This window comes from Camelina sativa, chromosome 11, assembly GCF_030686135.1.
Source record: "Camelina sativa cultivar CO46 ecotype springtype chromosome 11, ASM3068613v1".
Classification (NCBI taxonomy): Eukaryota; Viridiplantae; Streptophyta; class Magnoliopsida; order Brassicales; family Brassicaceae; genus Camelina; species Camelina sativa.
Window position 1 is genome coordinate 16,159,699 of NC_141890.1, and position 20,612 is coordinate 16,180,310.

Below are 20,612 nucleotides of genomic sequence, written 5' to 3' on the forward strand. Positions count from 1 at the left end.
TATCACCATTCAGATTCAAGTTCGTATAATGCATGTTGTTAAAAGAAAAGAAAAAAAGTAGCCATTTAATTTTTATTACAAAACCTAACTAGTATAGCCACCTTATTAACCTAATCAATCTAATGAGCATCTTTATTGGTAGGTTTGTATTTTTGGGTTCTTAAATTTTTTAGTATTAAAAAGTGTAATTTTATAAAATAAGAACTCTTTGTTTGTTAATTAAAATTGTACTCCTCCAATGGTAAACTCTTGTAAGTGAGGTTCTTAGTTTTGAAAAAAATAAAACATTTGAGAGTAGAAACCAAGAAGTTGCCGCAAAACATTAGTTGGCAATCAGACACTTCAAATCTTGTTATGAAGCAGATGATGGGAGCTCACGTACAATAACTGCAAGACAAAAAAAAGCCATCCAAGAATCAGGAGTGAAGTGAGACCAAATATTATTCTGAAAGCACAAGATAAAAGGAAGTTAAACACAAAACAGCTGAAACGAGAAAGAGAGCACAACATCAGAAGCAGGTAAGTGTATAACTAGGTAAATCTCAAAATCCATGTAAAAAGAAGAAAGAGAGAAGAACAGAGTTAACTTACCTTAAGCCAATGACTTACCCGTCCCTCCATATTGATGGTCGTTGGTTTTTCAACTCCTGAGAGGAAAACAAAAAGGCCATATCAACAGTTGTTTCACTATATCGAAAAAGAGAGAGTGAATATGGGAGATTAGGAAGACAAAAAAAAAAAAAATACTCCACAATCAAACCATCACCGAGAGATCTTAGTACCAGAAACCACAAAAGAAGACCTGCATCAAAGAGAGAGAGAGAGTGAGACCCAAAAAAAAATCGTTAAATCAAACAGAGAGACAAGGATGAATAAAAAACTAGAAGATCTTAGTACCCTCTTCCACAATCGTTAACTTAAGCAGTCTGCTTAAGTCTTATTCTTCACTCTTCAATCCATCTCTCTGAGATAAAGTAGACTTGAGTATTCTTCTTCATTCTTCAATACAACTCTGTGACCTAGCTGCAAAACATATACAGAACTATATTAAAACCATACAGTTAATTATCAAGGCTGAATCAAACAACAACTTAAAAGAAAAACGAAGAACAACTCACTTGTAGCTCCTTCCAAGCTGCGGGCAAAACCTTTCCACGTTTACTGATTCTTGGCTCTTTTTGTTAAATCCTAAAATTAGACACTCGTTACTAACCATACATTACAATTAACAAGAGAGATTTACAGAAATTAAAAAAAAAAAAAAGTGGAGAAACAAATCTCACCCCAACACTCTCTTTCGGTTTAGTGGAAAGAATACTCGCCTACCTGAGTTGATGTACCGATATGAAATCTCCTGCCCCTTCAACCTGGATTTCATATCAGAAAGACAAAAACAAGACCAACAAAACATTACTTGTCAATCAGACCTTCAAATGTTGCCATGGAGTGGATGATGGGATTGGGAGCCCACGTCCAGTAACTGAAGTGCATCGACATCCAACCCTGAATTAATTTCAAGTGTGATCCAAAAATTACGGTTTCAACTTGAGGAAGAAGAAGACTTTAATTTTCGCAAAATCAAAGAACATTAATTACTAAACACAAATTGATACAAAAATAGAGACAAACATACCATGAGAAAGATATTGGTGATTCAATCTCCGAATTGGTGAAGGAAAGCCTCCGATTTGGTGGTCTCCGATTTCATCCAACCAAGTAGTCGGTTCCCTCACCGAGAGTTGCCGTTGCGATCCGCCATCGGTGGAGAGGCTGAGCTAACGGCCAAGAATCGAATCATTCATCTCCAATTCCAACGGATCATTGACAAAAATATTTTTCAACTTCGCAATCTCCGTCGCGAGAGAGAAGGAACAAAAAAAAGTGAATGTAATTTTTTTCCCTTTTATATAAAAAATTACACCCAATTATTATTGAGCACGTCGACGCTTCTTAAGATTTCTTAAACCCCTTAGCTAAGAAGTCATTCTTAGTAATATTGGCATTTCTGATTTATTTTTAATCAGAATAAACCTAAGAAAAATTGTTAAGAAGTCCCGATAAAGATGATCACCTAATCTTAGATTTACCAAACTAATTAAGAGAGATAGAGAATAGAGTGGGCTGGCCAAAACCATAACGATTCACTTTTTCCATTAAGACTAAGCTAGATCAGTATGACTTATTTCATTGTTGGTAATTCATATCTACTCTAATTTAGTTAGGTATATCTACAAATATTGATTGTAATGGATTCAACTTCAAATCTGTGTACAAATCAAATTCTATATTAGTGTGTATATATTTCTCAGCACACTAGTACACATCACATAAACACACATTCTGACATTCATATCCATAAACAGCGCGTAAGAAATTAAAGCTCACAAGCAAGCTCCTCTAATGGCGGATTCAATCTCATCTCTCCTTCCTCTTAGCGAAAAGATCTCACACAAAAGCTATATTTTGAGAACTGTGGATCTCACGATACTTGGCCTTCTCTTTCCTCTTCTCTTATACCGAATCTTACATATGAGCCAAAACGACAATGTTTGGCTTGTGGCTTTCCTCTGTGAATCTATTTTCTCATTCATATGGCTGATTATTACCTGCATAAATGGAGTCCTGCTGAAGATAAACCCTATCCAAATAGACTTGATGAAAGGTACCATTTTATTTACAAATAATGAAGCTATACATTTAAAACCCTATAAATTCATATTATTCAAATGGTCCATATCATTTCAATCAGATAAATAAAATCAAGGACTTACATGTTTTGAATATTTTACAGTCTCGTCTTAAACAATTAATGTTTAGCAATCAAAAATAAATTTTGTTTATACTTCAAAATTCGTTCAGAAATGCAATATCAAGGAACTTAATTGAGTGCACTTATAAGAACATTGTTAGTCAACTTTAATTTATGATTAATAATCTCAAGAACTGCAATGGAGTGGATGTAAATATCCAATTAGACTACTCTGATGAAATAATATTATTATGAAATTAAGAGATTTATAATTGACTTTCTGTTGTTGATGATAAACGTTGAGGACGATAGTAACCATAGTTGGAGCGCACATATTCAATACAAAGAAAAAAACATTGAAGATTAGCTCAAAGAAAAATTCAGTTACAAGAGAATCCTACTGTATTACTTGAGAAGTACAAATATGAAACTAACCTTAAAATGTGTAAAATATTACATTTAATTGTCATTAGAAAAACTTAATTAAGATTAATTAATGAATTAATTAAATAAATATAATTAATTAAAAAATAAAAACGCTGACAGATTAAATATATAAAAATCTATTAAAGTAAAAGAAATATATTCAAATCAAAACTAATTTGTAATTGAAAATAAATAAAAAATAAAAAATTAACTGCTTAGGTTTTTTTAAAATATGGATAAAATTTTTTCAATTTAAGTTTACATTGCCATGCTTGATTTTAAATAATTATTAGTTAAAAACATATTTTCTCTCTCTAATAAATTATGGAAAAAAATTACAAAATATTTTTTTTTTTTAAATATAAACAAATCAGAATTTCAAAAACTAAGATTTTATATCCAAGTAGACAATATAATTATTTTTAATAACAAAATTTCGAAAATTTCAAACTATGATTTTTCTATCATCTTTATTTTATTTTATTTACAAATTGTTTGGAATTTTAATATAATACTTTTGATTAATAAAATGCAGTTTTTTTTTCTGCATATGTTGTGATTTGAATTTTTAAAAACAAAGATATATCACTCGATCAATGAAAACAAATGTGTGATTTTAATTTTCATATTTCCGGGTTGGTAAAACTAAATTTATATAGCTGATAAATTAATAAATTTTATTTTTTAAAATTATAATATTAAAATTACTACTTCATATTTCACAAAATAATAATGCAAATACAACAAACAAACAATATAAAACTATAATATACGTTAAAAATAAAATACTATAATATTTTAAAATAATTAGTATTCAAAAAAACATATATAGATTTATAGAACAATTAAAAATAAATATTATTTCAAAAAAAATAATTTCTTAAGAAAATATAACAATAACTTTTATTATTTTTTTTATTTTTTTTAAAAAATGTTGATCCGTGCTTTAAGCACGGGATATCTCCTAATAAACAATTAAATCATCTGTAAGTTGTTAATTTGAAAATTAATAATGATTACTGTATTATCTTATGGTAATAATAGGACAATATACATAGGGTTTCTAAGATATATTAATTTCTTTAACTTGTTAAATTTTGTGTAAAGTCCTAACTTTTTTCTACCTAACTCTTAGATAGATGTATTCAGTCAAACATTTGAAGTGATTTGAGTTAACATATAAGAAACAACACTCATTTCTATAATTCTATGTTATTTTGAAATAGTTTGTAGAAAGCTTGTGTATTCATGTAGATGTAGAATAGTATTAATACAAGTAGAGATATAGAGATAGAGATAGAACCAAATCCTAATGTGATAAGGACTAGAGAAGCTAAATAGATAAGATGTAAAAAGATGTAGTATTATCTAAATCTATGTAGTAGTTATCTTGATACCCTCCCGCAAGCTGGAAGTGTGAGATTGCGAATACCCAGCTTGGAAAGCAAGTCATCAAAATGGGGTCCCGGTAGAGGCTTTGTCAGTATATCTGCAAGCTGAGTTCGAGACGAGACATGTTCCAAGACAATGAGCTTATCCAGCACAGCATCCCGAACCTGATGACAGTCGGACTCAATATGCTTTGTCCCTTCGTGAAAGACTGGATTGGAGGCGATATGAATGGCCGACTTGCTATCACTAAACAAACGCATAGGCCCGAGATGAGAGACACATAGAGATTCGGCGAGCTCCCAAAACCATTTGAGCTCACACAGGGTGTCGGACATAGCGCGATACTCTGCCTCTGCAGAAGAACGAGAGACTGTTTTCTGCTTCTTTGTCTTCCAATGGATCGGCGAGTCACCAATAAAAACAATGTAAGCACTACGAGAACGTCGAGTAAGTGGACAAGCAGAGTAGTCATAGTCACAAAAGGCAGAGACACGTAGATTAGGACTTGAGCTTAGCAAAATTCCTTGACCAGGACAACCCTTTAGGTATCGAACAACATGAAGAGCAGCCTCCCAATGAGCTTGAAGCGGTTTGTGCATAAACGATGCTAAGAGCTGAATAATGTAGCCAAGTTTAGGACGAGTGTTAGCAAGGTAGATGAGACGACCCACGAGACGACGGTATTGAGGAACATCAGCGGAAGGACCAGTGGCAACAACAAGACCATGATTCTGTTCAACAGGTGTTGGAGCAGGCTTGCAGCCTAAGAGACCAGTTTCTGCAATAATATCCAAGGCATACTTTCGCTGCGAGAGAAAGAAACCAGCCTCACTACGCGCCACTTCAATGCCAAGAAAGTATTTAAGTTTGCCTAGGTCTTTCATTTGGAAACACTTGTGGAGATAATCTTTAAACTGCTGAAGAGCCGTAGGATCATTGCACGCAATGACAAAGTCATCAACATACACCAAGATATGAATGCAAACATTTTCCCAAACCTTAGAAAATATAGAATAATCTGCATACTTCTGGGAGAAACCAAACTCGCGGAGAGCTTTGGAAAGTTTATAGAACCAACATCGCAGAGCTTGACGAAGGCCATATAAGGATTTCTTGAGACGACACACTTTTGACGGATCAGAACAAGAGTACCCTTGAGGAAGCTTCATGTAGACTTCCTCTGTTAGATCATCATGTAGAAAAGCATTGTGTACATCCATCTGATGAACCTCCCAATTCTTTGCAGCAGCAAGACGTAGCAGAAAACGTATTGTCTTGAGCATGATAACAGGAGAAAATGTTTCTTTATAATCGACACCCTCTTGCTGATTGTTACCAAGTACCACCAAACGAGCCTTATGACGTTCCAAAGAGCCATCAGATCGAAACTTGTTCTTGTAAATCCATTTGTTGCCTAGTGCTTTCTCGCCAGGAGGAAGGTCTGTAATACCCCATGTGTTATTTATGTCAAGAGCATTGATTTCTTTAGACATTGCATCACACCAGACTTTTAATTTCGAGCATCCTTATAAAACTTTGGCTCATCGGAGAGTAAGACTGCGGCCATGAACACACGGTGTGACGGAGAGAAACGAGAGTCAATGTCAAAATCAGCAATAGGGTAAGGAGTTGTACCTGAGGCCGTTAACGAAGAAACGAGTTCAGTCGAGGAGAGAAGCGGACTGGGTTTATTATTTAGAAGAACAGAGTGAGTCACATAATCTCGTAACAAAACAGAGGGCAGTTTCTGGCGATGCCCTTTACCAAGTAGTTCAGGGAGACCCGGAGAAGAAGGAGTCGGAGTAGCAGGAGGATCTGCAGGAAGTGCAGGAGTTGCAGGAGGTGAAGACGGAGGCGGAGAATCAGGAGCAGGAATATCTGATGAAGTTGTGTCAATCTGATCTGACGAGGATGAGGGAAGAATAACCGTCAAGGGTGGAGGAGGTGCAGATGGATTAGGGAGTAACCAATCATCAACCATTGGATCACAAGAGTTCATTGGTGGTGTAACGTAGTCAGCATCGTCAACACCAGGGAACACATCCTCGGAGAAGATAACATCTCTACTAGTGAAAAACTCATTGTTGTCAATGTCGTAGAGATGTCACACCTTTTTCCGTAAGGGTAACCAACAAAAATGCAGCGCCGGCTTCTGTCTCCGAACTTTTCTTTATCCCGGGAGCGACGGTGTGCAAAGTAGAGGCAACCAAAGACGCGTAATTGAGTATAATCAGGTGGAGTGTTGAACAAGACTTCATAAGGTGACTTTCCCTGAAGAACTTGAGTAGGAGTTTAGTTTATTAGATGAGTTGCAGTGAGAATGTTTTCTCCCCATAAAGTGAGAGGAAGACGAGCTTGAAAAAGACATGCTCGAGCAACGTTAAGTATATGTCGATGTTTCCTCTCGACTCGACCGTGTTGTTGTGGTGTATCCACACAAGAAGTTTGATGCACAATTCCTTGTTCTCTAAAATACGAGGATAAGACCATGAATTCACTACCATTATCCGTGCGAACTGTCTTGATACGAGTACCAAACTGTCGTTCACCATAAGCCACAAAGTTCTTAAGTAATTGAGCCACCTCTGATTTTTCTAACATCAAATATGTCCACACAGCGCGGGAGTAGTCATCAAGGACAGTGAGAAAATATTGTGCACCACATGAAGAGGGAATCCGATATGGTCCCCAAACATCACAGTGTATTAGTGAAAAAGAAGAACACGCTTTGGTCGTACTATTATTAAAAATCTCACATGTTTGTTTAGCACGGAAACAAATTTCACAAGTGTGATTGTGTGAAGCAAAAGACAAATCAGGGAAAACCGGTAAAGAAGATAAAACACGAGAAGAAGGGTGTCCTAGACGTCGGTGCCAAAGTTCTGAAGGAGAGATTTGATGAGCAGCAGTCCGATGTACTCTTGCAGCAGTGACACCCGTAAAATAATAAGCCATGTCACGTTCCTCCCCCGTTCCAATCAGGGTCTTCGTAAAATGGTCCTGCAAGACGCATAATGTATCAGTAAATATGGCGATACAATCAGTTTGTTTTAGCAAACGAGAGAAAGATATCAATGTGCAATTGAAATCAGGAACATAAAGGATGTCAAGGAGATAGTAACCGCGACTTAAAACAAGTTTGCCACATTTCACAGCCCGAGATGAGTTCCCATCCGGGAAAGTAACAGCAGAAGGTAGAATGTCTAAGACGTCACTTAGAAGAGATAGATTGTCGGTCATGTGATGAGAGGCTCATGTATCAATAATAATATCAGAGTATTTTGCTTTACCGAACAGCTTTTCAGAGGAGATTGTAGTACGAGGTATTTGAAGTAGTTGCAGTAGTTGAGTTATCTGATCGGTATTCCATCCTATGTTCGATGGAGTTGTGGCATTGTTAGAGATAGCACGAGATGGATTTGATCTGCCACGACCACGACCAGAGTTAGAGAAACGACCACCACGTCCGCGTTGACCAGAACCAGAGGAAGCATTTTGACGTTGTTGCTCTTGCCACCACTCAGGATAACCATAAAGAAGGAAGCATTCGGAATTGTTATGTCCCTTGCGAGAGCAGTGAGATCAGTATCGGTTTGGATCACGTGAACGAGCAGCAGCAGCAGTAACCATAGAACCACGAGATTCATCAAATTTGGATCCATCGGTGGTGACAGAGAAACCCACAGCTTCGGCTTTAACTTCGGTGATGCGAGCAGAGTTAAGATGTTGTTCTTCACAAATGACTCGTGAGTTGACAGTGTTGAAGTCAGGTAAAGGTTCTTCATCGATAATCTTGGAACGTACTTTACGGAAACGAGATTCATCAAGGCCAAAAAGAAACTTATGAACCCTTATGTCTTCACGTTCTTTCTCAATTTCTGAAGAGGCATCACATGAGCAGGAACGAGTTGTCTTCAAAGTGTCAAGATCTTTCCAAACTTTGGTAAGGCGACCAAAAAAATCTTGAACTGTTTGGCCGTTTTGACGACAATTGTTGATTTCATCGCGGAGTTGGTGGATGCGGACACCACTTTTGACAGAGAAGCGGCGTTGTAGATTATCCCAAAGCTTGTGTGCTTCAGGAACAAAGGTCACCGTGGAACGAATCTTGGGGTCGATGGACGTATGGATCCACCCAACAATCATTGAGTTGGTTGCTAGCCAACAGGAAAGATCTGGATCCGCAGCATGCTTAACAAAAGATCCATTAATGAATCCAAGTTTTTGTTTAGCCTGCAACGAATTAGAAAGCTCTGTTGCCCATTCAGAGTAGCTATCTCCATGAAGGAGAACATAGGTGATAAGAGCACCAGGGTTGTCTGATGGATGAAGAGAGTAAGGAGATGTCTCCGTTGATGCAGAGGTAGACGCAGGAAGAGCTGGAGGAATAAGACCGCTTTCGGGAGTGGTAGCCATAGTTGTAGAACGTAGAAGAAGCTTTTGAAAAAAAAATTTAGAATTTAGAGAACTCTGATACCATGAGATAGTTTGTAGAAAGCTTGTGTATTCATGTAGATGTAGAGATAGAGATAGAACCAAATCCTAATGTGATAAGGACTAGAGAAGCTAAGATGTAGTATTTTTTTTTTTTTGAATTACTAAGAGGTTCCGGACCTAGGCCCATACATCTTCTCGGGTCAGGGACCAGAGCATTTTATATGGTCCCCTCCCAAGCGCCGTTCCTCGAACCAACGACCTCTAGACTTTGCCAGAGAGTCTTTACCAATTGAGCTATCGACGCTTGGTGAAAGATGTAGTATTATCTAAATCTATGTAGTAGTTATCTTGATATATCTTCCTCATTTTATTTAATATGCCTACAAACTTTTGAATTTCAGGGTTCATGACCTTCCTTGAGTAGATATGTTCGTTCCCACGGCAGATCCGGTTAGGGAGCCGCCAATTATTGTTGTGAACACTGTGCTTTCGCTGTTAGCTTTGAATTATCCAGCGAATAAACTAGCGTGTGATGTATCAGACGATGGATGTTCACCTCACACTTTCTTCTCACTTAGGGAAGCTTCAAAGTTCGCCAAGATTTGGGTTCCCTTCTGCAAGAAATACAACGTTAGAGTTAGAGCTCCTTTTAGAAATTTCTTTAACCCTTTGGACGTAAGATGATTCAGTATTCATTAAAGACTGGGAAATTACGAAGGTAATGACTGTTTAGTTGGCGTTAGGGGTTGCTTAAAATAGAAGGTGCTGATTTTTGAAAACAAACTCAAGCTGGCTGTTCAGCCAGTCCAACCGGAAACACTCCTTGCCTAGTTTAATTTGAGTTGAGATAAAACAAGTAAAAGGATGAAATACATCTGAACCGATGCATGATTATGTTCATAAAAATTAAGTCACCATTCTGATTAATTACGTTTTTCTCTTTTTCATTTGTTTCCATTTTCCAATTTTAATAGAAACAACAGGTTTTTGCTTTTCATTTTCATCTCTTTGTTTCTCTATATTTACAAGTTCATAAAAAGAAAAACTGACCTAACTATTTCTAATTTAATATTATGTATATGATGTTTTCATGTTATATATTGGAAATTTTTATTTATTCTGCTTTATTTTGTATGAATATTGAATATATAGAGAGAGTACGAGAAGTTATGCCGAAAAGTTGAAGATGCCACAGGAGATTCCCAATGGTTGGATGCAGATGATGATTTTGATGCTTTCTCAAACACAAAACCAAATGATCATTCAACTATAGTTAAGGTATTCGTATTATTATATTCAAGGAAACTATATGCCAAAACTTTTATTTTTCTTTTTTAAATGTCTAGACATTTAGAATGATTGCAATCCTGTTTTATGTGCCTATATGTGAAGGTGGTATGGGAGAACAAGGCAGGTGTGGGAGACGAGAAAGAAGTCCCTCATCTTGTATACATTTCAAGAGAGAAAAGACCAAATTGCCTTCCTCATTACAAAACTGGAGCCATGAACTTTCTGGTTAGCTAGTGATTTACTCAGACATCTCTTTTTTTTTTATCTACTCTCTCTTTAGTTTCAAAGTAAGTACATAAGTTGTGACCGGCGTGGCGGCGTGTCATAGTTACAATATTAATTGGTTGAGATATAGATTAGTATTCATCAAGCATACGTACGTTTGATTATTATGAGAACTACTAGACTACTACTATACTTATATCTCAATAACAGTATAGCGTTCGAATATAAATTAAATTCCATATTTATGTCTATAAATTCAATTGAAGTAGTATTACTATTAACGACTATATATCTATTGCTTTTTGTTATAATAATCAAAAATGTTATGAGCTTAATATTTGAACAGTTAAGAGTGTCAGGGTTGATGACAAATGCACCATACATGTTGACCGTAGACTGTGACATGTATGCCAACGAAGCAGATGTGGTGCGACAAGCAATGTGTGTGTTTTTACAAAACGCAAAGAATTCAAACCATTGTGCTTTTGTTCAATTTCCTCAAGAGTTCTATGATTCTTACGCCAACGAATTCTCCGTCCTACAATCGGTGCAATCTCTCTCCTTTCACATTTCTTACTTGAACTTTTGATCACTTCAATGTCATTTATTGACCGATGTTTACTCTCTGTTTATACGTTAAAATTAGTATTTGGGACGTGGAGTTGCGGGAATCCACGGACCGATATATTGTGGCTCTGGATGCTTCCATATTAGAAGAATTATGTACGGATTATCGACGGACGATATTAAAGACAACGGAAGTCTTTCTTCAGTTGCTACAAGTAAGTATTATAAAATAGTAGGAGATTTTCATATATTCCTCGACCACATTCTATTTAAACTTTTAAAACATTTAACCTTTTTTGTAGTTTCATGATTGTCTTACTTTTTTTTTTTTTTGTTTATTGAATCTGGTGTACAACAGTGTTATTTTTAGTTTTATGGTTTTATTCTTAATTAAAGAAGCCTCGAACTTTTTTTTCCTTTCTGCAAGTTTACTTTTTCAAGTGCAAAATATGCAAGCAATTTTATTTTGAATTATAATAAAACCGTACCATAACCCTCAACCGTATATATGTATACAATTTTAACATCACGCAAGTCTCAAATATACTTAATTTTCGGTGAAACCTTTTAAAGAACAAATTGCAAAAAGAGTGAACCAACCCCTTTCAGCGTACCAACAAAAACAATTGGTAACAAGTTTGTGGTGTTGTTCGTAAGGTGGAGGGTTTGGATCTCTCATTTTATAATTTATTCTTCAAACCATTTCAAGAGATATTAAAAGAACATGTACACACCCTTCATGTATTTTAAAATATTTTCATTATTCTAGTAAACGTTTCTATATATTCATCTAACATACAATCCATCATAACTTTGTTATTCTACGTACTGTTCGACTAATATTCAGTTATTTCACTATTCATATATTAAATCATTAAAGAGTTGTTATTGTTATTTTCTTAAGGGGAGTTTTTGGATGAGGAAAGTTTAGTGAGAAAATATGGGAGCTCTAAAGAGCTTCTGAAATCGGTGGTGGATGCATTACAAAGAAAATCAAATCCCCAAAGTAGCCTTACAAACTTCATTGAAGCGGCTCAAGAAGTGGGGCATTGTCACTACGAGTACCAAACCAGTTGGGGCAACGTAATATTATTACCTTCTCATTTTACGAAAGATTAACGTGTCGTTTTCTTGAATTTATGAATCTTTTCCCATAGTAATGTATATCTTATATAATATCAGAAGGTTTCTCACTAACTCTCTCTATATTTGAGACATTTGGCATCTTAATTAAGTGACATGTGTAACCTTAATCAACACATACGTAAACACATATATTCTCATATAGATCACTAATTGATATTTTCACTTTCTCAATTCATTTTTATAAGAAAAATATATATATATATATATATATATATATTCCTATGTATGCTTTCATAACCTAAATACATATATAATCTAAATACAATAATATATATTTTTATTAGTTTCATTTAATTTCCATTGCCTCCACTTTTTAAAAATAATGGTGAAATAAGCAAATTTAAGAACAAACAACTTCAAATGAAACACAAAATTAAATTCTAAATTTAAGTTTCAAATCGTTAAAATAAACTAAAAACATTATTTTAGTTTCATTCCCTCAACTTCAAATGAAATACAATTTAAATTCTAACTTTAAGTTTCAAATCGTTAAAATAAACTAAAAACATTATTTTAGTTTCATTCCCTCCAAATTTTAAAAAAATGGTGAAACATGCAAATTCGAGAAAACAAACTTCAAATAAAACACAAATTAAACTAGACTTTACTAAAAAAAATAATACTCCATCTTTTTCATAAAGAGTGTCATTCTATATTTTTTTTATTTGTTTCACAAAAAATTTCACTTTATATTTCCAATATGATTTTCGATATCAAATCTCTTATTCTACCCTTAAATCAAACCTCTTTTTATTAAATTTAAATGATTAATTACTCATTAAATAAAGACAAATATGTATAATTCAAGTTTTTCTTAATTTGTCTGCAATATGTCAAAATGACACTCTTTGTGAAACAGATAGAATATAATTGAAATAAAACTTCAAAAATAACATATTCTTGTAGTGAGTTTTTTCTCTAATGACCCACACCTCCTCATAATTTGTTTTTTCAATTTTTGTTTCATACCCTAGAAAAATGAATTTAAAACAAAAAACAGCCCAAAAAATCCCAATTTTGTATGTCTTAGAACATTTTGCTATCAAAATCCCACACTAAATTGCATGTCTTTAGGCTAAAACTAATAACATTGAATTGTTGACAAAAAAAAAAAAAAAAAAAAAACTAATAACATTGAATTCTTTTTAAAATGTAACAGTAATTTGTATGGTATTAAGACTATTAAACTTAGTCATAAATGACATTAAGACATAGTTTTGATAGTTGAATACATATAAAACGTAAATTTGCATTTACAACATTTATATTAACAACCTAACTAACTCATAACCTCTTAGAAATCAGATTCTTATAAATAGCACAGAATAATTTTCACTAACTATAATAATTCAAGTCCCACATAATTTTTAAATTTTACAACGCTATTTTTCATCCAATTTATAGTGTCTCACTTTTTTTTGTCACTTTTATAAAAAGTTGTGAAGAACGGAGACTACAACAATTAGATATTTTCTGACGGTTAATCTTTGGTACAATTTTAAAGATCATTTAGAAGAAGCGAGTAGAGAAGTATGAAGTTTGTGCAACCAAAAGAGATGCACTATAGTTCGTTTTCTTTGCCCAAAACTTTTATTTTATCTAAGATATATATATATATAGTAGTAGTATATAGATTACCTTCACCTCTTCAATTCTTTTTATAAAGAAATTAAATTATATTTCTTTGTGTGCCTTCTCATCTTCCATTATCTATCTAGGCTTTTGTATAAATTAAAAACTACAATTTGGTTTACATTTTTCTTGTGATGGGCACATGATTAGCCTATCATTTGGTGTCGAACTAATATCCCCTTTTCTATTTAGCAAGGAAAGAATGGAGGAGGTTTGGTTTGTGTCATGGACTCAGAGAGTATAGAGGCTAATCGATCTGCGGCAGTTGGTTAATGAAGCTTATATATGTTACGTTGGTCCCATCTATATAGCTTTGCTTTTTGTCTTGACAAGTGTTTGATTGTATATCCATCTTCAATACCACTCAAACGTCGGGCAATGATGTTTATGCCGATGGTCTTTGCTTTTGTAATCACACCCGAAGTAGTTAGACCTCCTCTTTTGTTGTAACTTGCAGCTTTAGAATCAACTTATTTTCAATACTTTAAACTCTCATTGTGAAATTACATTAACATTGTTTTTGGTGAAATTTTTTTACTTTTATTTCAAGAAAAGAAAGATTATTAGTGAGTTTGCATTTTTAAAATGGATCTAATGGAAATTGTGGTTCTGAAGCTCTGAATCAGAAAAGCTAAATTCGAGAATGTGAACTCATGATGTGAAACTTCATAGTTTTTTCTCTTAAATTATGTGCAGGTGTAGATATTGGACGAATTGACTTCATTAGTATTGTCTTTTTTTTTTCTCTTCCCAAGTTCTCGTATTTGTGAGTATTTGTTAAAGTTTGAAAAGAATTTGTTATTTTTTCAAAGCAACAAAATAGTAACTGCATAAAATTCAACAACTTTAACCTCTTAAATCATAACTATAATTGAATATTCAGATTTTTTTCAATAAAATTGAATATTCAAAGAAACGTCTCAAATTAACATTGAATATGAGTATTTAATTTTAGCCGTTAGTTGTATTATTTGAAAATCATATATATTTACTACTACTATTTTTCACAAAACAAACATACATGCTCACTACAATTTTTCAGTAAATATAAATAGTTACTAATGAAAATGATGATTAAATAAAGATAGATTTATTAATGAAAAAATAACACATGATAGCTTTGCCTAAGTAAATGTTATTTCTTCTATACTTTGCGTTTTGGCTTATAACATGTGTGTATTTTTAAAACACAAAAATATGTTGTTTGTAAAAAAAAAAAAAAAGGTGTTCATTGTTTTCAAAATTGGAAACTTCTGTAACTTATATATAAACGTTCATTCATTTTTATGGTTCTCTTATATCTGAGATACAATTAATTCCTAGAACTCCATATGAATTATGAAATTTTATCACTTTACGGAACAGAAGATGCAATATTTTAGTTACATTGATAGATTGTTTAAGATTCCTAACCAATTGTATAACATGTTTATGTTATTTTTAAAAAAGTTTTTTTTAACAAATTGGTTAAAATGTTTTTACATGTTAATGTTAACGGAAGGAGTATTTGTTAAAAACATTTTTACTCCCTCCGTTTCATAATAAAATTTTGCCTTTTGCCTTTTGGTAGCTTTATTAACCCCAAATAATTGATGTGATTTACCGTTTTCATACTTAACTGCATCTGGTTACGATCGTAAAAGCATTACACACTATATAGTTTGTTTTAATAAAAAGAAATTAGGTTATACATATAAATGTGGTTTTGACTCCACTAAGTCGCGTTACTTTGCGTAGTAGGGATTGACTATGAATCGAGCATTATCGATTCAATGATGACAAAAAACAAAACAAAAAATTATCTAGACGAAGAATATGGTTTATAACAAATTATTCGTAGATCGGAAACAATTGATGAAACGCCACACTTTTCCATCAAACACCTCAACCATATGCTAACTTGTCCACGTAACATATGGATGGAAAAATGGCAAAAAGAAATCCCAACTATTTGCCAAACATTTTTTTATGCCTCAACTTCAATAGTCTGTAAATAAAAACCTGAACTATATTTAAATTCAACTTTTCTACCTAAACTATATTTAAATTCAACTTTTCTACCTAAACTATATGAAATATTGTCAATTTCAACATCTGCTGGAACAGTTTTAAGTGAGAGTTTGACGGTACTGAGTTAGACAGCTTGTGGTGTTCACGTGATAGTAGGACTTTGTGAAACGTTATCGTTTTGGTCATTTTTGGGTGTGATGTGGCAAAAAACAAAACCTCGTCATTTTGCATTTGGGGATTAAAATCGACGTCGTTTTGCATTTGGGGATTAAAATCGACATTTTTTGCATATGGGAATGTTGTAGGTAAATCAATATGAAATTTTTGATTGTGGAAATTTTGTCAGTTTGCATAAGGTAATGCAGACTTGTGCTTGCTGGAAATGGGAGATGAGTGGACTCCCATATCGTCATGCATTACGAATCATTGCAACATACAAAATGATGTTGTTTTGTTTCTTCCCACAACACACCCAAAATGATGAAAAACGTCGTTTTTACCAAGTCCCAGTACCACTTGGATGATATGGGTCGTCTGACTCAATACCGTTAAACTTTTACGTAACACTGTTCCAACAGATATTGAAATTGACAACATTTTATATAGTCAACTTAGAAAATTTGAATTCAAATACGGTTGAGGTTGTTATTTGCAATATACTAAAGTTTAGGTATAAAAAAACGTTTGACAATTAGCTGGGATTGATTTTGGCCATTTCCCCAACACATGGATATACTCATATAATTTAATTAAAATAAATTATTTGTTAACATTTACAGCACAAAGATTTCCTTTCTATAAATCAGATGAATATTTTAACACAATTTAGTTTGCAATTCACATTAAATTCATTTATCTAAAATTTTGGAAATTTTTTATAACTGAGTTCAGTATTAATCCGCGCATCGCACGGGCAACTTTGTAGTTTCTATATAAATCGTGCAGCTTGGTTGGTTATACGGTTCAGTGGGAGATGATATAAAGACAAGTATTGAAATCCATATGAAAGGATGGACTAGCTCATTCATTTCTCCGGATCCACCTGCATTTCTTTGATCTACGCCATCGGTAGGACTAGAGACGATATTCCAACAACTACGGTGGGCTACGGGAGCGACTGAAGTCCTTTTTAGCAAACAAAGCCCATTGATCAGTTTCCGCCGGAAGATAAAATTCCGACAACTGTTAGCTTATTTTTGGATTCTCATGTGTATAAGGTCAACACCTGAGCTCATTTATTGTCTCTTGCCTGCTTATTGCCTACTCCACAACTCTACCTTATTTCCCAAGGTGTCTTTCATTGGGAAACCAAGTTTCATGAATATAGTTTAGCTTATATTTTTATAAAATTAATTTGAAGAAAAAGTTTAATATTTTCTTACATCTATTTTTTTGTGTGGGATTTAATTAGGGACCTTGTCTAGGCATAATAGTGACACTTGTGGGGATGCATTGTCTCATAAGTCTATGGCAATTCATGAAACTTGGTTTTTCAGTACAATCGTGGTATGTCTCCCAATCACTTTGGAGAATAATAGCCACTAGCAGTTGGTTATTTAGCATTCAAGATATCATACTCAAGCTTCTTGGAATCTCGAAAGTAGGGTTCGTAATCGCTAAAAAGACTATGCCTGATTCCAAATCAGTAGATGGGTCTAAACCATCACAAGGAGAAGATGATGGTCCAAAATCAGACTTACGCAAATTTGAATTTGATAGCTCGTGTCATTTCATTCTCGGCACATTTATTATGATGGTAAATCATGCCGCTCTAGCTGAGTTTTTGGTTCGTCTACTACAGTCGAGTTGTAGTCATGGAGGAGATGGGTCGAGTTTTGCGGAGGCTTGTGGATGTATTATGGTGGTTATGTTGTTCTTTCCATTTCTGAAGGGTTTGTTTGAGCATGGAAAATATGGTATCCCATTGTCTACACTTTGTATAGCTGCCTTTTTAACAATTTTATTTGTTGTTTTCTCGGTAGGAAAGTAGTGTGGCGGCGATATGGTTTGTTTGTTGTGCAACTAGCATATATAACAGGTGGAAATCCACTTAGATCACTGGTTGATCAAAGGTTTATTAATACTCTACACCAGTTCTGGAGTTTAGGTCTCAGGAAATGCAGTTTTTACATGTTAATGCTACAAATCTTATCCGAGGTTCCAACGTATTGAGGAAGAGCCATCCGTTTACGAAGTTTAAAATTTACTTTCGAAAAATTAGAATATGTATTCTATAAGTTTACATATTCTTAAATTTTTATTTAAATTAAATTAGAATAAATTAGAAAATGTATTCTATAAGAATGTTAAAAGACATATTCTTAAATTTTTTTCAGATTATGTGAAAATTAGAAAGTACATTATGATGTAATTTGGAACACTTAAAATAGGAAACTGAATATTTCTGAGTCTTTTTAGTTTTCGTCTTTATGCTTGAGAATATAGGATAGTCATAGACCAAACAACGCTTTGTAGGAATTAGGATACAAAAACAAATAACCAAAAAAAAAGAGAGAGTTAACTTCTAAATTCTAGCCAATCCGAATTCAAAAGAATCAACGACGACTATATGAGAATTGGCCAACGGATGTCGATAAGTTTCTCCAAAACAGACTAAAATCTAAAAACACACGTCTACTAGCTCAGATTTTCTCTTTGTACTAGTAAAGGTACATTATTACATAAACACAGTTGCGTCTACAAATTCAAGACAGAAAAAACATAACACATAACGATAACAACGTAATTAAAACACAGTAGCTAGGCTATACAAATTCCCCCAAAAAAAAAAAACACAAACAAAAACATAGCAATAGCAAACAAATACATAATAACACTTGGAAGTTGGAACTGAGTCACCGTATCTCATACGTCCCTAACCCAAATTAAGCAACATTTCTGGTAACGTCTTGAATAAACTTTTGCAAAGCCAAATGCGAAGATCCACCGTCCATTAACGCAACACGACACTTCTCAGCCATCTCCGTCACTCTTTTCCTGACATCACTGTCCTGCTCCATCACACACCTGGTCGCTCTCTCTATATCCTCCGCCGTAACCGTCTCCATCTCACTGACCATCAACAAATCTCCTCTAATGCACTTCCGTGTCTCCACCGCGAGTCCCAGCTCTTCCACCATCTCGAACGCGTTCACCTTCTGTTCCGCGTAAAGCGGCCACGTCACCATCGGAACACCGAACCACAAGCTCTCAAGCATAGAGTTCCACCCGCAGTGAGTGACGAATCCTCCTATCGCCGGTTTCGCTAGCACTGCCGCTTGTGGTGCCCATCCGATCACTTTCCCTCTATCCGACGTCCGGTTCAAGAACCCCTCCGGAAGAACCTCCTCCAAATCAGTGAAATCTCCGGGACGGTCCGTCCTTATATTCGGAGACGTACGACGGAGTGACCAAAGAAACCTATGACCGCTTCGGTCTAGTGCTACAGCTACCTCTCTAGTTTGTTCCTCAGTGAAACCTCCCATGCTCCCAAAACAGAGAAACACAACAGACTTATCCTGTTGCTCATCAAGCCAACTCAAAATCTCCGATCCCTTCTCGTCCTCATCGACAGAACCGTTTTCAAGATCCAACACTGGTCCAACTGGATAAACGTGAGGAAGATCACCATCACCACCTTCGAACATTTTCAAAGCGTGAGGTTCCAGCTCAGCAACAGTATTTACCAAAATACCCTTCATTTTCCGAAATGATCTAGCAAGAGCTAAAAAAAAAGGTAACAACTCCTTTGAACTGATGATATGAGGGAGACACTTCACAGGATAAGGACGAGTCAGACACGGAAACACCAACTCGTCCACGGACTCATCCAAATCACTGACGTCATACTTCTTCTCATCGTACATTTCCTGAACGTGAAGAGTGATTCCAAGAAACGTAGCGTTTGATGTGTAGATCATGTAACACGGAACTCCGAATCCGTCGGCTACATCGATCATCGAGGAACAGAACATGTCCACCACGAACCCTGCCAGCTTTCTTGTTGGATCTTGAATGCTCGTTATTGAGGATATCTTGATATCAATCATATCAATGATTGATGATCTGATTTACGATATGATTGAGTCAGTTAAGGTTGTAATTATAGATAGTCGTATATATTAGCATTCATTGTAATGTGATACTCTAGCTCCTATCCCTTGTATAAATACAGATCCTCTCAATGTAATAAGATATCACTTCTACAAACTCTATATGGTATCAGAGCCTTACGGTCTCTAAAGCTTTTCTTTTACGGAAAAAAAAAAAAAAAATCTCTTCTCTCCTTTTTGTTTTTCTTCTTCGAGGTTCATCACCTAACTGCATCTCTCACTTGAGACTTTTGTCTCTCGATGTAGACCTGAGATGGCTCTAGATCAGCGTTCGGTGGTTGTTTAACGACGGAGATAGCTTCGTAACGGAGACGATCTTGAGACTTTAAAGTGAGTGATGCGATATAAGTGGTTACATCGCCGACGTCGTTTCTAGGAGGGATGATGATGAAGGTGATTGAGAGACGATCGTCTCTACTGATGAGTTGCTTAGCTAGCTTTACGGTTGGCCGGAGGTGGCCGATACCTGGTGAAGGTATGAACACAAGCTCGATCTTTGTCATTACTGTTTTTTGGAATCTTCGTTGATAGGTACAATTTGACAAAAGGTAGTGGGTTTTATATAATAAAATGGAAGTTGTTTGTTGGGTCACGTAGTCTGGCCCATTAATTATATTGGGCCAAGA

At 34.7% G+C, this 20,612-nt stretch overlaps 1 protein-coding gene, 1 long non-coding RNA gene and 2 pseudogenes across 15 annotated transcripts; 1 reads left to right on the plus strand and 3 right to left on the minus strand.

Annotated features, from left to right (window-relative positions):
* Positions 1 to 239: 239 nt before the first annotated feature.
* On the minus strand, positions 240 to 1,947 carry LOC104724936 (uncharacterized). 14 transcript variants are annotated; one of them, XR_015570333.1, is made up of 8 exons: positions 1,634 to 1,933; positions 1,428 to 1,503; positions 1,284 to 1,367; positions 1,119 to 1,188; positions 898 to 1,023; positions 767 to 802; positions 592 to 647; positions 240 to 387 (listed from the first exon to the last, which is right to left on the minus strand). It is a non-coding gene; the product is annotated as an uncharacterized LOC104724936 (long non-coding RNA). The 14 variants fall into 14 exon arrangements; XR_015570334.1 differs by having other exon boundaries at positions 783 to 802; positions 1,634 to 1,932; XR_757807.3 differs by having other exon boundaries at positions 1,284 to 1,503; positions 1,634 to 1,947.
* A 375-nt stretch (positions 1,948 to 2,322) lies between these two features.
* LOC109127385 (cellulose synthase-like protein B6) lies at positions 2,323 to 17,864 on the plus strand (annotated as a pseudogene).
* LOC147934067 (uncharacterized) lies at positions 7,524 to 8,983 on the minus strand (annotated as a pseudogene).
* A 629-nt stretch (positions 17,865 to 18,493) lies between the features above and the next one.
* LOC104773216 (UDP-glycosyltransferase 71B5-like) lies at positions 18,494 to 20,503 on the minus strand. The gene is made up of 2 exons (XM_087471634.1): positions 20,191 to 20,503; positions 18,494 to 19,939 (listed from the first exon to the last, which is right to left on the minus strand). Exons 1-2 carry the CDS (start codon positions 20,487 to 20,489, stop codon positions 18,760 to 18,762), a joined length of 1,479 nt encoding a protein of 492 aa, XP_087327760.1. The 5' UTR covers positions 20,490 to 20,503; the 3' UTR covers positions 18,494 to 18,759.
* Positions 20,504 to 20,612: the final 109 nt, after the last annotated feature.

Coding starts and splice junctions, on each gene's coding strand:
- LOC104773216 (XM_087471634.1), bottom strand. CDS start 20,489: ATGACAAAGATCGAGCTTGTGTTCATACCTTCACCAGGTATCGGCCAC. Junction 19,940..20,190: donor CAAGTGAGAGATGCAGTTAG/GTGATGAACCTC, acceptor ATCGTAAATCAG/ATCATCAATCATTGATATGA.